Raw genomic sequence first — 14,222 nt, 5'->3', positions numbered from 1 at the left:
TTTTAAGGCAGACTTGCATTTTGCCCTTCTGTTTTTAAAAAGAAGAAAGAAAATTCTTCCTTTGAGGAAGAGAAGCAAAATGCGAGCTGGAATCCATGTAAAAGAAAGAACTTGCATTTCTATAGTGCCTTTCACGACCTCAGCACGTCCCAAAGTGCTTCACAGCCAACGAAACATTTATGAAGTGTAGTCACTGTTGTAACGTAGGAAACATGGCAGCCAATTTGCGTACAGCAAGATCCCACAAACAGCAATGTGATAATGACCAGATAATGTGTTTTAATGATGTTGGTTGAGGGATAAATATTGGTTAGGACACCAGAGAGAACTCCCCTGCTTTTCTTCGAAATAGTGCCATGGGATCTTTTACATCCATCTAAGAGGGCAGACGGGGCCTCCATTCAACATCTCATCCAAAAAGACAGCACCTCCGACAGTGCAGCACTCCCCCAGTACTGCACTGGGAGTGTCAGCCTGTATTTCATGCTCAAGTCCCTGGAGTGGGGCTTGAACACACAACCTTCTGACTCAAAGGTGAGAGAGCCACCAACTGAGCTAAGGCTGACACAACAGAGAAACCACATCTCATTAAAAAGCCAGATGGAGATAACGAGCACAGACTTTGTTATTCAATCCAGTGTCATACCGACTGTTTATGGCAAGACGATGTCATGTGCAAATTTTGTAATGATGAATTTGAATTTGACTTAAGCTGCTACAGCTTGTCTTTGTAACCAGATAGTAAAAGGTTTGCCAAACACTTTGTTGATGAAGGAAGTAATGCTTTAAATGTTTAGAGTGCAGACAGCATGGTCAAGCAGTGTGTTGAGTCTCCCTCACACTGAGCTCCAGGCCACAAGTAGAGGGGAGGCCAGTTCTCAAATGGATACCAAAAGCCTTCCCACTGGTATTGTAGTCTACCTCAATACCTTAACCCCTATGGAGCCTCTACCAGGTGGATGGAAAACCATTGGCAATGAATGGATGATGGAAGGTTTCTCAATTCAACTGATCTTGCATTTCACGGGCATGAACAGCAATGGCAGACAGCTGACTCCCACGGCCCATCCACAATCTTAATTAGGGTTTGGCACATGGAGACCCAGGAGAGGAGAAGAATATAAAACAAGTTATAAAGGGGAGTGGAAATCTGGAACTCTCTCCCCAAAAAGCTGTTGAGGCTGGGGGTCAATTAAAAATTCCAAAACTGAGATTGATATGTTTTTGTATTAAGGGTATTAAGGGTTATAGAACCAAGGCGGGCAATTGGAGTTAAGATATAGATCAGCCATGATCTAATTGAATGATGGGACAGGCTCAAGGGGATGATTGGCCTACTCCTGTTCCTACTTTCCTAAAAAAAACTGAAAACATTTTCTCAGTTCCAGATGTCTTTATTTACACCTATAACCACATGCATTTCCTTGCAACCACAATGCCTTAGCGATGGGAACACAAGGAAAAATTGAAACTATTGATTGCCGTTCACCAGTTCTGACAAAGGCACATCTTTCAAAATCTTATTATTTATGGCTTGCATGTACTTTCTTCATCAATTCCTGTCATTAACGCCATTGGGGTCGATCTTGACTTTGTGCAATTTTGTAAAGCGGGTGATAGCCAGTCGGCAGCCCTGTTTACATCTCGCCCAATTTTTATTTCTGTTAACTTCACTGGAAATAAAAAATCTGGAGAGATGTAAAGTGGGCTGCCCACTCGTCATCACCCACTTTCCACAATCGCACAAAGTCAAGATCGACCCTACTGTTTGCTAAACAGAACATGAAAGGATCCTGCTCAACACTGTCGCTTACCAGCTTGAACGAGAGTGAACTCCTGAGACCTGGTTCCTATCCGGTTACTGGCTGTACAGTTGTAGCTGCCAAAGTCACTATCCACAGCTGGAGTAACCTTCAATTAAAAACAGAAATCATAGCGTTATTATTCTTTCTCACAACCAGTTCGTTAGATTGTTAGAACTGGTCCATCACTAAAAACAATCTTCCCCTCTGTCACCATGATATATACAAGCCATGGATGATCTTACACTAAAATAGCAACATAAAACATTCGTGTCCACAATATCCTGTATACTGAGTTCCCAATTCCGTTTTTTGTCCTACCAATTTTCTTCCCTCCTCTCCTGAAAACATTCACTTCTTCTTCCAGTAAGGTTTGGTGGGCACAAGTCACCCTCTGGCACTTTGCCCAAGATGCAATTAATCATATTTAATCCTAGCCAGTAGGTGTCAATATGTTACCAAAGATGATCCTCTCCTGACCTGAACCTCCAACAGGATGGTGCCACAGTTGGAGTATTCAACTCACCTTATTACAGGAAGGATATTAAAGTCATAGAAAGGATAGAAGTCATGGAAAGAATCACTACAATGATACCAGAAGCTATAGTTACGCAGAAAGGCTTGAAGAATTGAGGCTTTTTTCTCTGGAGCAGAGAAGTTTGAGGAGGAATCTAATACAGGTTTTCATAATGATGAAAGTTTTTCAAAGATTGAATAGTGAAAGATTGTTTCCACTGGTTGGTGAAGTAGAAAGCAAGAGGGCATTAACTTGGGATTAGAAAGATGAGGGGGAATTATGAAGAATTCTTTTACAAAGAATTTTACAGCACAGTAACAGGTCATTCGGCCCAACTGGTCAAAGCCGATGTTTATGCTCCACACAAGCCTCCTCCCACCTTACTTTATCAAACCCTATCAACATATCCTTCTCTTCCTTGCTCTCTCAGGTACTTATCTGCTTTCCCTTAAAGGCATCAATATAAACGTCACACAATTAGAACGTGGAATATTTTACCACAAGTGACTATTGAGGCAAAGACTATAATATCGTTCAAAAGGGAATTGGATAAGTACTTGAAAAGGAAGAATATAAAAGGATACGGGGAGAGGGGATTGGAGTAGGCGAGCCCAGAAGTTCTCCTCCCTTTGCCTGGGTGCTGAATAGATGCAACATGCTCAGTGCCTCAGACTGTCTGAATTTGGTGGGCCGATCAATTGTCGATTGTGGTTGCAACTCCCCTCCCTGGCAGAGCCTCGCAAAAGGAGATGCGGGGGTTGTGAGGGTTACATAAGCAAAGCCATAGGCCTGGGATGTCTGAGTCTGTGGGGTCTTCAGGTTACTGTTGGGGAACAGCAGCCAAAAGGTCTCAAGGCCTGAAGATCCGTTGGGAGTCTGCAAAAGTAGGTAGGACTTACAGAATGCTGAGCTCCTAGGCACTACGAGGAGGAAATGGCCTCACTTGCCACGCTGTCCGACCCCCTCGGGCCCTCTGAGCGCCAACTTCTTCGGATGCCCCTTAAAATGGCATTGAAAGGTGACTGAGGCAGGAACACCCACACGTGCCATGTTGCCATGGTTGCCCTTGCCCTGTAGGTCTGTCTCTCCGAGGGAGTCTCAGAAATCCTGGGGCAACGTAAAAGGGACGGATACTTGCATTGGCTCCCAGTCCAGCAACATCGCAAATTTAAAATTCTCATACTAGTATTCAAATCCCTCCATGGCTTCGGCCCTCCCTATCTCCGTAACCTCTTCCAGCCCCGTAACCGTCCAAGATCTCTGCATTCCTCCAATTCTGGCCTCTTGGGCATCCCTAAATTCTTTCGCCCCTCCATTGGCGGTGGTGTCTTCAGTTGCCTAGGCTCTAAGTTCTGGAATTTCCTCCTTAAACCTCTCCGCCTCTCTACCCCTCTCTCTCCTCCTTTAAGATGCTCCTTAAAACCTACCTCTTTGCCCAAGCTTTTGGTCACCTGTCCAAATACCTCCTTATGTGGCTCGGTGTCAAATTTTGTCTGATTGCGCTCCTATGAAGCGCCTTGGAACGCTTTAATACTTTAAAGGCGCTATATAAATGCAAGCTGTTAACTCACTTTCGGTTCCAGATGTCCCATCAAGATGTCCCTAGGCCTGCTAAATATTATGATCCGAGGTTGCACAGAAAGCATCGATTAGCAAGGCAGAGAAAGGGACCGGATTCTCCATTTGGGGTGATAAATCGAATCTAATTAGGGTTGCCAACTCTGGTTGGACGTATTCCTGGAGGTTTCATCACATGACATCCTGCCTCCAACCGCCCCACCCAGTGAAACAGACTCTTTCCCCACCATCCCCAATATTTTCATAACTAATAAACAAAAGTGTTCAAAGAAAACAAAAAAAAAAACACCATTTTTTTTAAGCCCCAATGGTCTTTGTCCCCGGGTGTTGCTCACAGCAGTGTCCTCGAGAATAATCTTCAATTCCTGGAGACCCCAGGACAATCCTGGAGGGTTGGGAACCCTCTGTGTGACCTGCAAACGACCTCTGTACAGACACATTTTCACCTTTTTTGCCTTCTTTCCATTTTAGCTTTTTTTTTTAACGACAGAAATAACCTAAAATGGAACGTAGTACAAGAATATAAGTAATTTCTTTTGTGTAAAATGGATTTCTTAACTATTTCTCAATTTTAATATCTAACGGCATCTCCATTGTTTGGTGGCCCGTAAAGCACAGCGAGAATTGGACCATTTCCCTTCTTATTTCTTAACATCATCCATTTGGACTCTATAGAGACATTTTTAACTCTGCACCCTCCCTGTAATAGAACTGACTTGAAGGCGCTCAATGGGGACAATGAGAAGCTGCTTCATCCCTTGTCCAGCCTGTGCTGGAGTGCTCGGTGCTGACACTGGGTGACAAATTGCTTTTCCCCAGCGCCAAAATACCTCAATTTGAAAAAAAAAACACCGTTAAAAAAAAGTCACTGAATAGTTCAATTCGATGTATGTTTAACTCCCACTTTTATAATGTTTATCAGATTGCGCGTCGGCCCAATGAATAGAGTTTACCCCTCGGATGTACTTTGCTTTGAACATAAAAAGGATAATAAGTGGTCTTATTCAAAGCCAAACACAATTCCAAACTCCACAAAGAAGATAGAATCATAGAATCATCGAAGTTTACAACATGGAAACAGGCCCTTCGGCCCAACATGTCCATGTCGCCCAGTTTATACCACTAAGCTAGTCCCAATTGCCTGCACTTGGCCCATATCCCTCTATACCCATCTTACCCATGTAACTGTCCAAATGCTTTTTAAAAGACAAAATTGTACCCGCCTCTACTACTGCCTCTGGCAGCTCGTTCCTGACACTCACCACCCTTTGAGTGAAAAAATTGCCCCTCTGGACCCTTTTGTATCTCTCCCCTCTCACCTTAAATCTATGCCCCCTCGTTATAGACTCCCCTACCTTTGGGAAAAGATTTTGACTATCTACCTTATCTATGCCCCTCATTATTTTATAGACTTCGATAAGATCACCCCTAAACCTCCTACTCTCCAGGGAAAAAAGTCTCAGTCTATCCAACCTCTCCCTATAAGTCAAACCATCAAGTCCCGGTAGCATCCTAGTAAATCTTTTCTGCACTTTTTCTAGTTTAATAATATCCTTTCTATAATAGGGTGACCAGAACTGTACACAGTATTCCAAATGTGGCCTTACTAATGTCTTGTACAACTTCAACAAGACATCCCAACTCCTGTATTCAATGTTCTGACCAATGAAACCAAGCATTCTGAATGCCTTCTTCACCACCCTATCCACCTGTGACTCCACTTTCAAGGAGCTATGAACCTGTACTCCTAGATCTCTTTGTTCTATAACTCTCCCCAACGCCCTACCATTAACGGAGTAGGTCCTGGCCCGATTCGATCTACCAAAATGCATCACCTCACATTTATCTAAATTAAACTCCATCTGCCATTCATCGGCCCACTGGCCCAATTTATCAAGATCCCGTTGCAATCCTAGATAACCTTCTTCACTGTCCACAATGCCACCAATCTTGGTGTCATCTGCAAACTTACTAACCATGCCTCCTAAATTCTCATCCAAATCATTAATATAAATAACAAATAACAGCGGACCCAGCACCGATCCCTGAGGCACACCGCTGGTCACAGGCTTCCAGTTTGAAAAACAACCCTCTACAACCACCTTCTGTCTTCTGTCATCAATCCAATTTTGTATCCAATTGGCTACCTCACCTTGGATCCCGTGAGATTTAACCTTATGTAACAACCTACCATGCGGTACCTTGTCAAAGATGAGCTGCTTTTTTTTTCTCTTAGCGAGCTTGCAAGGCAGAAGCAAAAGAAATGATTCTTTGTCACTCACTCTGTGTGATGGCTCTTTTCTTTTAAAAAGGAAAAGTCTTTATTCTAAATCTTTGCTTGCTTTCTCTCTCAGTACAACACTTAAGCTCTCAGATCGCACCCTGCTGAGTAAGTCGTCTATGTTTCGGGCCTCATTTGATTGCGGAGCTGGTGTAATTAAAAAACAAAGCACTTTGACTGTCCTGCCTTTACTCTATTAATGCTTCTATGGTGACTGCACCTCTTAAATTTCCTCTGTCTCCTTACCCTTAACCTCCAAGTACGTCTCCTTTCTGATAATCTCATTCTGTTGAAGAAAAGACGCACCCCGCTGTCCTCTGCTCGAACTCGTTCTTTCCCACTAACTCAAAACCGTAGACTCCTTTTCTCCCTCAACCTCCTCTTCCTCGTACAACTGATAGGCCTTTAAAATCCAAACATGGCATCACCTACTTCCTGATTTGTTCCATCTTCTATCTTATGGGTTGAAACTGCACTGTGTGATATAACACCACAGAGTACTGTGCACAGTTCTGGTCTCATTATAAAAATGATATAGAGGCACTGGAGAAGGGGCAAAAAAAGATTCACAAGGATGACACCAGAACTAAGAGGTTATACCTATCAGGAAAGGCTGAACAGGCTGGGGCTCTTTTCTCTAGAAAAGAGAAGGCTGAGGGGTGACCTGATAGAGGTCTTTAAAATTATCATGGGGTTTGATAGGGGAGATGTAGAAAAGATGTTTCCACTTGTGGGGGAGACCAAAACCAGGGGCCTTAAATATAAGATAGTCGCTAATAAATCCAATAAGGAATTCAGGAGAAACTTCTTTACCCAGAGAGTAGTGAGAATGTGGAACTTACTACCTCAAGGGGAAGTTGAGTCGAATAGCATAGATGCATTTAAGAGGAAGCTAGATAAATACATGAGGGAGAAAGGAATAGAAGGTTCTGCAGATAGAGTTAGATGAAATAGGGAGGGAGGAGGCTCGTGTGGAGCATAAACACCAGCACAGACCAGTTGGGCCAAATGGCCTGTTTCTGTGCTGTAAATTCTATGTAATTCTATGTAATAATTGCATTCAGATGAAATTCTTCTGCCATCTAGGTATTAGTTTTTCAAAAAATATATGCGTTGACTACTTGCTTAAACACTGCGCAAAGGAATTTAATTCAATCGTGTTAGCACCTTCTTTGCTAATATTTCAGAACCCGGATCCAACCCACAATATTTATCAGCCTGAGGAGAATTCCCAGACTGTGAGCTAGGGTCCGTTCACTCAGGTTTCCCGATATCTAAAAAAAAAATCCAGCATGTTTTGGGTAGTCACATTTACATTATTGGCATGAAAAGTTGTGCTTCGCACAGATGCTGCAGTTGCAGTGTAAATCTGGAGTGAGGAATCAACCGAAGTCCAGTGTGGAATGAGACTCCTTACAGTTGAGCCCTGACTCTCAACTTACATTACCATCATGTGAAGTGGACGCCTCTTGCAGTGGCAAATTCACCCTAAAATTTCATATTGAAGTCAGAGCTGGCATTCTACGAGCCAAAAGAAGGAAGCAAAAGCAAGATCAGTAGGATCTACATTCTTCAAGACTTACCGCTTTTGTTTTGCATGAGATGGTCGTTAATAATTGAGTGTAAGATTGTGAGGAAATGTAAGAGACCAAATGCTTTGGTAGATTAAAAATACCAGAAATAGCACCTATAATCTGACACTCTCATATTGTTGAGTACTCTTGCAATGAGATTTCTTTTTAAAGTAAGCACCCGGAGGCAGTAAGCTGATTAGTGTCATGCTCTTTTTCAATTCCTGTGTTAGCTTGTCAGGAGAATCATCTTAAAGACTCGTGTGCTCTGTGAAGTTGTTAAGTCAATCGAAAATAAAGTTAGAATTAAAATGCTGAAGGAGAATTCTTCTTTTCAACTCCGGAAATATTTGTTTCATCATGGACAAGGTCCAATTTAGAGGGAAATGGAATCAAACTCTACGAGGTCAATTAGTCACCAGCAAATATCAGTGCCTAAGCCTCACATGAGGGCTCACTTGCCTATGGAATGTCACTGCCTGGTACGTTATCCTTGTGTACAGAAGTTCAGATGCAGAGTTAAGTATCGCCTACAGCGATGGAAGTTTGGAGTCAAGTCTACTGGCTGTGGCAAACTCAATGGTCCAATACCTGATCAAGGCAAGTCCAGAATACAAACAGAAAATGCTGGAAACATTCTGCAGGTCAGGCAGCACCTGCGCAGAGAGGAACATAGCAGTAATGTTTTCAGGTCGATGGCCTTTCCTGAAACATTGGTCCTACCTTTCTCTCTCTCCACAGATGCTGCCTGACCCGCTGAGTGTTTCCAGCATTTTCTGTTTCCATCCAGAATCTTCAGTATTTTGCCGCTTTGCTTCAAGTCACGAATCCTCCAGGGCGTACGTGAAGATTGATCAACCCGTCTGGCTTAATAGTGGGCTCTAGAAGGGTAGACCTGTCACTGGGAGCTGGGTTTCTGATAACACTAATGAGTCGGGGGGTGCCCTGGCTGGGAAAGCCAGTTGCAATCTTGTTAATTCTCCTTTTAGTTGGTTACATAGAATTACAGAGAATTTTATAGCACAGGAACAGGCCACTCGACCCATCAGGTCTATGCTGGTGTTTATGCTCCATGCCAACCTCCTCCCACCGTACTTCATCTCACACTGTCAACTATCCCTCTATTCCTTTCTCCCTGATGTATATATCTAAATTCCCCTTAATTGCATCAATGCAATTCGCCTCAACTACTCCGTGTGGTAGTGAGTTCCACATTCTCAACGCCCTCTGAGTAAAGAGGTTTCTCCTGAATTCCTTATTGGATTTATCAGTGACTTATATTTATGGCCCTTAGTTTTGGACTCCCCCACAAGTGGAAACATCTTCTCTACATCTACCCTATCAAACCCTTTCATAATTTTAAAGACCTCTATCAGGTCATCTCTCAGTCTTCTCTTTTCTAGAGAAAAGAGCCCCAGCCTGTTCAGTCTTCCTTAAGCAGTAAACTCAAGCATTACTCCTGCGTGTACTTGGGAGGCCCTGGGCTTTGGTTCTTGCCAACCTGCGCTAATGCTCTCTGGGCTTAGGTATCTCTACCGGAGACAATGTCCACTGCCTCTCAGGTTTACAGAAAATTCTCAGTAGCTGCATTTGGAAACCCTTAAACATGGTGATGGGTTTCTGCACACATCAAACAACCGGCTTGAACCAAAAAAAAGGGATTGTTGGAGATTACGACTGTGGTAACCAAACAAAATGGCATCCGCGCAAATTAAAGGAAGTTAGGGAAGAGATAGCACAGGCACTAATATATATACATGAAAATTGATTAGAAAAGGGAATAGTGCCACAGGACTGATGGACATTTAGGCCCCGATATTACCAGGGAGGCGGGGTGACAGTGTGGGGGGCGACCGGGGCGTGGGTAAACCGCCCAGTGAAATCCGTCTGTTCCCCACGCGATCGCAGGTAAATTGAAGCCACTTACCGTGGCTTCCGGGTTTCCCGTCGGAAACCTGCGCAGCGGGCGGACTGCGCACCCGCATCACAGGCTGTCCGCTGGAGGAGGTCTACTTAAAGGGGCAGTCCTCCAATGCTGCTCCTGCAGCAAAGAACCAAAATTATAGAATGGAGCAGCCCAGGAGAAAAACTACTCCCAGATTTGCTGATGCCTCATTCCAGGTCCTATTGGATGGGGTGAGGAGGAGGAGGGATATTTTCTACCCGGCGAACTGGAGGAAGTGGCCTGTCTTTGCCACCAAGAAGGCCTGGCTCGAGGTGGCAGAGGAGGTCACCAGCAGCAGCAACGTCTCCCGCACATGGATACAGTGCAGGAAGCGCTTCAATGACCTAGCTAGGTCAGCCAAAGTGAGTACACTTACTCATTCTCCTACACTCCGTCTTCCACATTACCGCTCCCACCCCACAACTCCTTCTGCACTGCCAACACTACTCTATCACATCACTCCTCACACCCACTCAAACCTCATCCTCAACTGACCTGCACTTACTCACCTCCCCAGTACTCATCCCACCACTACCACTCAACCCAATCCTCATACAATGTCATGGCCCTGTCTCATACTCACCCTCTGATGCATCTCTTTCATGGTCAGCCTCACCCAAACCAATGCATTCAGCGGTTGGCCACGTCACCATCACTCACTCATGCCTCTCTACTTTCTCCCCTTATAGGAGAAGAGAGCCCAGAATGAACGGGAGAGGGTGAAGACCGGAGGGGGGCCGCAACATCTGGTCATCCTCACGGACGCGAAGCAGGAGGCTCTTGAAGTGAGCCGCACCCTCGAGTGCCTGTCCATCGGGGATGCCGAGACTGCCACCCGACAAACGGCTGGTGACAGAACTTTAACATTCAGCACACACAACAGCAATTGATGGTAACATGCCTTGCCATCTTCAGCACCTCAATATCTGTTATCATGCTTAATATTGCCTTCCTTTCTCTTACAGGGCCTTCAGCGACCGCTGTGACGGTGGAGGGCGATTCCTCAGAGGACCTGCCGGCCTCTCAGGGGACACTGTCACATCTGAGCGAGCCATCCACCAGCGCAGATACACACACCTCGGTGGGTCCCCGTCCTCACTTAGTTGGGGTCACACATGGTGAGTCACCACACACATGTGAGCACGAGCAGATACTGGTGGCAGGGGCAGCTGTGGAGAGTCCGCGTCGGTGGGAGCATTCTTCTCCAGGCTCTGCTCAGCTGGACACAGATGCTGAACCTTGGGGGGTCATCCTTTAAAAGGAGAATGATCGAGGGGCAGCAGTACATTTGCTAAGTGCTGGAACAGGTGCCACGCGTACTCTCCATAATCGTGCAGAGGATGGAGGAGTCCAACTCCTGCATGAGGGGAATGGTGGCACAGGTACAGGAGGGAATCTCTGAGATACTATCACAGGGAAGTGAGGGCATCTCTGAGATAGTGTCGCAGGTAAGTGCGGGAATGTCTGCGATGGAGGGAAGGCTAGCCTCCATCGAGCTTCAAGCATGGCTCACCAATGAGTCCATTCAGGCCCTGACAATGGCCCTTCAGACTCAGGGTGAGCAACTTTCTGCCGCCTTAAACAAGCAGACAGATACACTACCACTGGCCTTACAAGGCTTCACACATGTCCTCCAAACTGTTGTCCAGCAGAGTGGTAGGAGTGATGTGGGTCTGGCCCAGGAGAGGGATGATGGCGAAAGGGGACACGGAAGTGGAGACACCACTCAAAGTGCTCCCACATCTCACCCGTTGTCCCCCTCTCAACTAGTACCTGCAAAGCTGCCACCCTCCAGGTGGCCGAGTTAGCCCCTGCACAGGTGCAGGTGGAGCAGTCTTTAGAGGGGCCCTCACAGGCACCGAAACCCAGAGGGCATGGGCCCAAAGCATCTAATCGATCAGGGCATGAACAAGAGCAACCTGCCACTACTTCTGCTGCAGCCACAGGGCAAGCACCACATAGGTACTCGTAAGCGTAAGGCAAAGGTTTTGTGAGCACAAAGGGGATGCACAAGGGTGTTTGACGGTTTGTCATGATTGTTATTTATATTTTATTTTTGTTAATAGCACATTAGATATTATTATTGTCGCCACTACTGCCACATCTTGGCCATTCTTGACTGGCTTGTGTAGTAAATCCCTTTCGTGAAGTTCTCCATGAACACCCACACTTGATGCCACCCATTAGGTCACCCTACAGTGGGTGTGTGTGTAGTTGCACGACTATTTTGTGCAGGTGGCTGTGGCGCAGCACTGTGTTGTGGAGCTCCACGTGGCAGAGGTGGACGGCGTGCCTGGCGAGGCTGGTGATGTTGCTCGTCCTCGGATGAAGTGATGAATGCAGCCATGGCGCCCCCCCATCCTGACGGTGTGAGTTTGAGGGGGTCCGCAAAGTAGGTAAATGTGTTTGCACAGCAGAGTTTAGGGTATAAATTAAAAATTTTGAGTGGAAAGACAAAGGTGTTGCAGCCAAAACTTTGTCTGAAGTGACAGAGTGCCCTGCTGCAATAAATGAGGTTTTCCCCCCAACTATCAAATAATCCTTTGCATCTCCCACTGGCTGCTGACTGAAACACGTCTGCTCCAACAGGGAATGTTTCCCACAGAACGGGAAACATGCTGAGGATCCATGAAAATTGCACCCCTGCCAAAATCTCCTGTCAATGAGGTCTGTCAAATACCTCAACTATCTAAATAACTATCTAAATTATCATCCCGCCGGCTTTAATTGTCAGTGGGAGTCCTGCATGCGGGAGCTGCGCGCGCACCCAAACGCGTCATTGGGGAACCCAGAAGTGAGCGGGTTAGAGCCGGGCTCCGAACCCGCTCCAGGATTCCGCCATTTCCGGAGCCCCCCCAGCTCCCAACGCACCCATTCGGCCATCCGAAAATCGGCCCCATAATGTTATTCCTATATTTAAAAAGGGAACTAGAACAAGTTCACGGAACTATAGACCAGTTAGCTTAAGGTCGGTGGTAGGAAAGATAATGGAATCCTTACTCAAAGATGTAATAGAAAAACATCTAGAAAACAAAAATATCGCAAAGAATAGTCAGCATTGAATTCAGAAGGGAAAGTCATGGTTGACCAACCTTATAGAATTCTTTGAAGAATTAACAGAAAGGACAGACAAGGGTAATGCAGTAGATGTAATATATTTGGATTTTCAAAAGGCCTTGGATAAGATATCGCACTGTAGACTAATGACTAAGGTCAGAGCATGTGGAGTCAGGGGACAAGTAGCAGAATGGATAGCAAGCTGGCTACAAACCAGAAAACAGAGAGTAGGGGTTAAAGGTAGTTACTCAGTCTGGCAAAAGGTGGGAAGTGGTGTTCCACAGCGATCAGTGTTGGGACCACTGTTGTTCACAATTTACATTAACAATTTGGACTAGGGAATCGGAAGTACAATCTCAAAATTGGGAATGACACCAAATTGGGGGTGCAGTTAATACAAAGGAAGAATGGGACAAAATAGAAGAGGACATTAATAAACTTGCAGAATGGGCGTGTAATTGGCAAATGAATTTCAATATGGATAAATGTGAGGTGATGCATTTTGGTGGGAAGAATAAGGAGGTCACATATTGCTTGGATAATAAAAGTTTAAAAGGGGTAGAGGAGCAGAGGGATCTAGGGCTACAGACACAGAAATCACTAAAAGTAGCGACGCAGGTTAATAAGACCATAAAAAAGGCAAATCAAGCACTGGGGTTAATTTCTAGAGGGATAGAATTGAAAAGCAGAGAAGTTATGTTAAACTTGTATAGAACCTTGGTTACAGCACACTTGGAAAACTGTGCACGGTTCTGATCTCTGCATTATAGAAAGGATATAGAGGCACTGGAGAAGGTGAAAAAAAAGATTCGCAAGGATAATACCAGAATTGGGAGGATATACTTATCAGGAAAGGCTGAATAGGCTGGGGCTTTTTTCTCCAGAAAAGAAAAGGCTGAGGGGTGACCTGATAGAGGTCTTTAATATAATGAAAGGGTTTGATAGGGTAGACGTAGAGAAAATGTTTCCACTTGTGGGGAAATCCAAAACTAGAGGGTATAAATATAAGATAGTCACTAATAAATCCAAAGAGAATTTGGGAGAAATTTCTTTACCCAAAGAGTGGTAAGAATGTGGATCGCGCTACCACAAAGCATAATTGAGGCAAAAAGCATAGATATATTTAAGGATAAGCTAGATAAGCACATGGGTGAGAAAGGAATAGAAGGGTTTGCTGATAGAGCTAGATGAAGCAGGGTGGGAGGAGGCTCATGTGGAGCATAAATGCTGGTGTTGATAAGTTGGGTCAAATGGCCAGTTTCTATGCTGTAGACCAGATGTAAGTCTTTCTGTGCTCTCATTACTCACAAGGGTAGCAGAAATCTGGAAATCTCTCTCCCCCAAAAGGCTGTGGACACAAAGACAATTAGACCATTCAAGACTTTGATTGATGGATTTTTGTTAGGTAAACTATGGCCAATTAGTGCAAATTATGGGCAATTAGTGCAGAACGATGGGCAATTAATGCATA

At 44.9% G+C, this 14,222-nt stretch overlaps 1 protein-coding gene across 2 annotated transcripts in view; it reads right to left on the bottom strand.

Annotated features, from left to right (window-relative positions):
• Positions 1-14,222, bottom strand: part of LOC137327487 (neural cell adhesion molecule 2-like) — a 1,142,796-nt gene that overhangs the window by 267,245 nt on the left and 861,329 nt on the right. For both annotated transcript variants that reach the window (XM_067993365.1, XM_067993366.1), the window contains exon 11: positions 1,815-1,911. In XM_067993365.1, the coding sequence (XP_067849466.1) occupies positions 1,815-1,911 (97 nt within the window). The remainder of the gene's footprint in view (positions 1-1,814; positions 1,912-14,222) is intronic.

This window comes from Heptranchias perlo, chromosome 11 (genome assembly GCF_035084215.1).
Source record: "Heptranchias perlo isolate sHepPer1 chromosome 11, sHepPer1.hap1, whole genome shotgun sequence".
In the NCBI taxonomy this organism is placed as follows: Eukaryota; Metazoa; Chordata; class Chondrichthyes; order Hexanchiformes; family Hexanchidae; genus Heptranchias; species Heptranchias perlo.
This window is presented reverse-complemented; position numbering and strand designations above follow the sequence as displayed.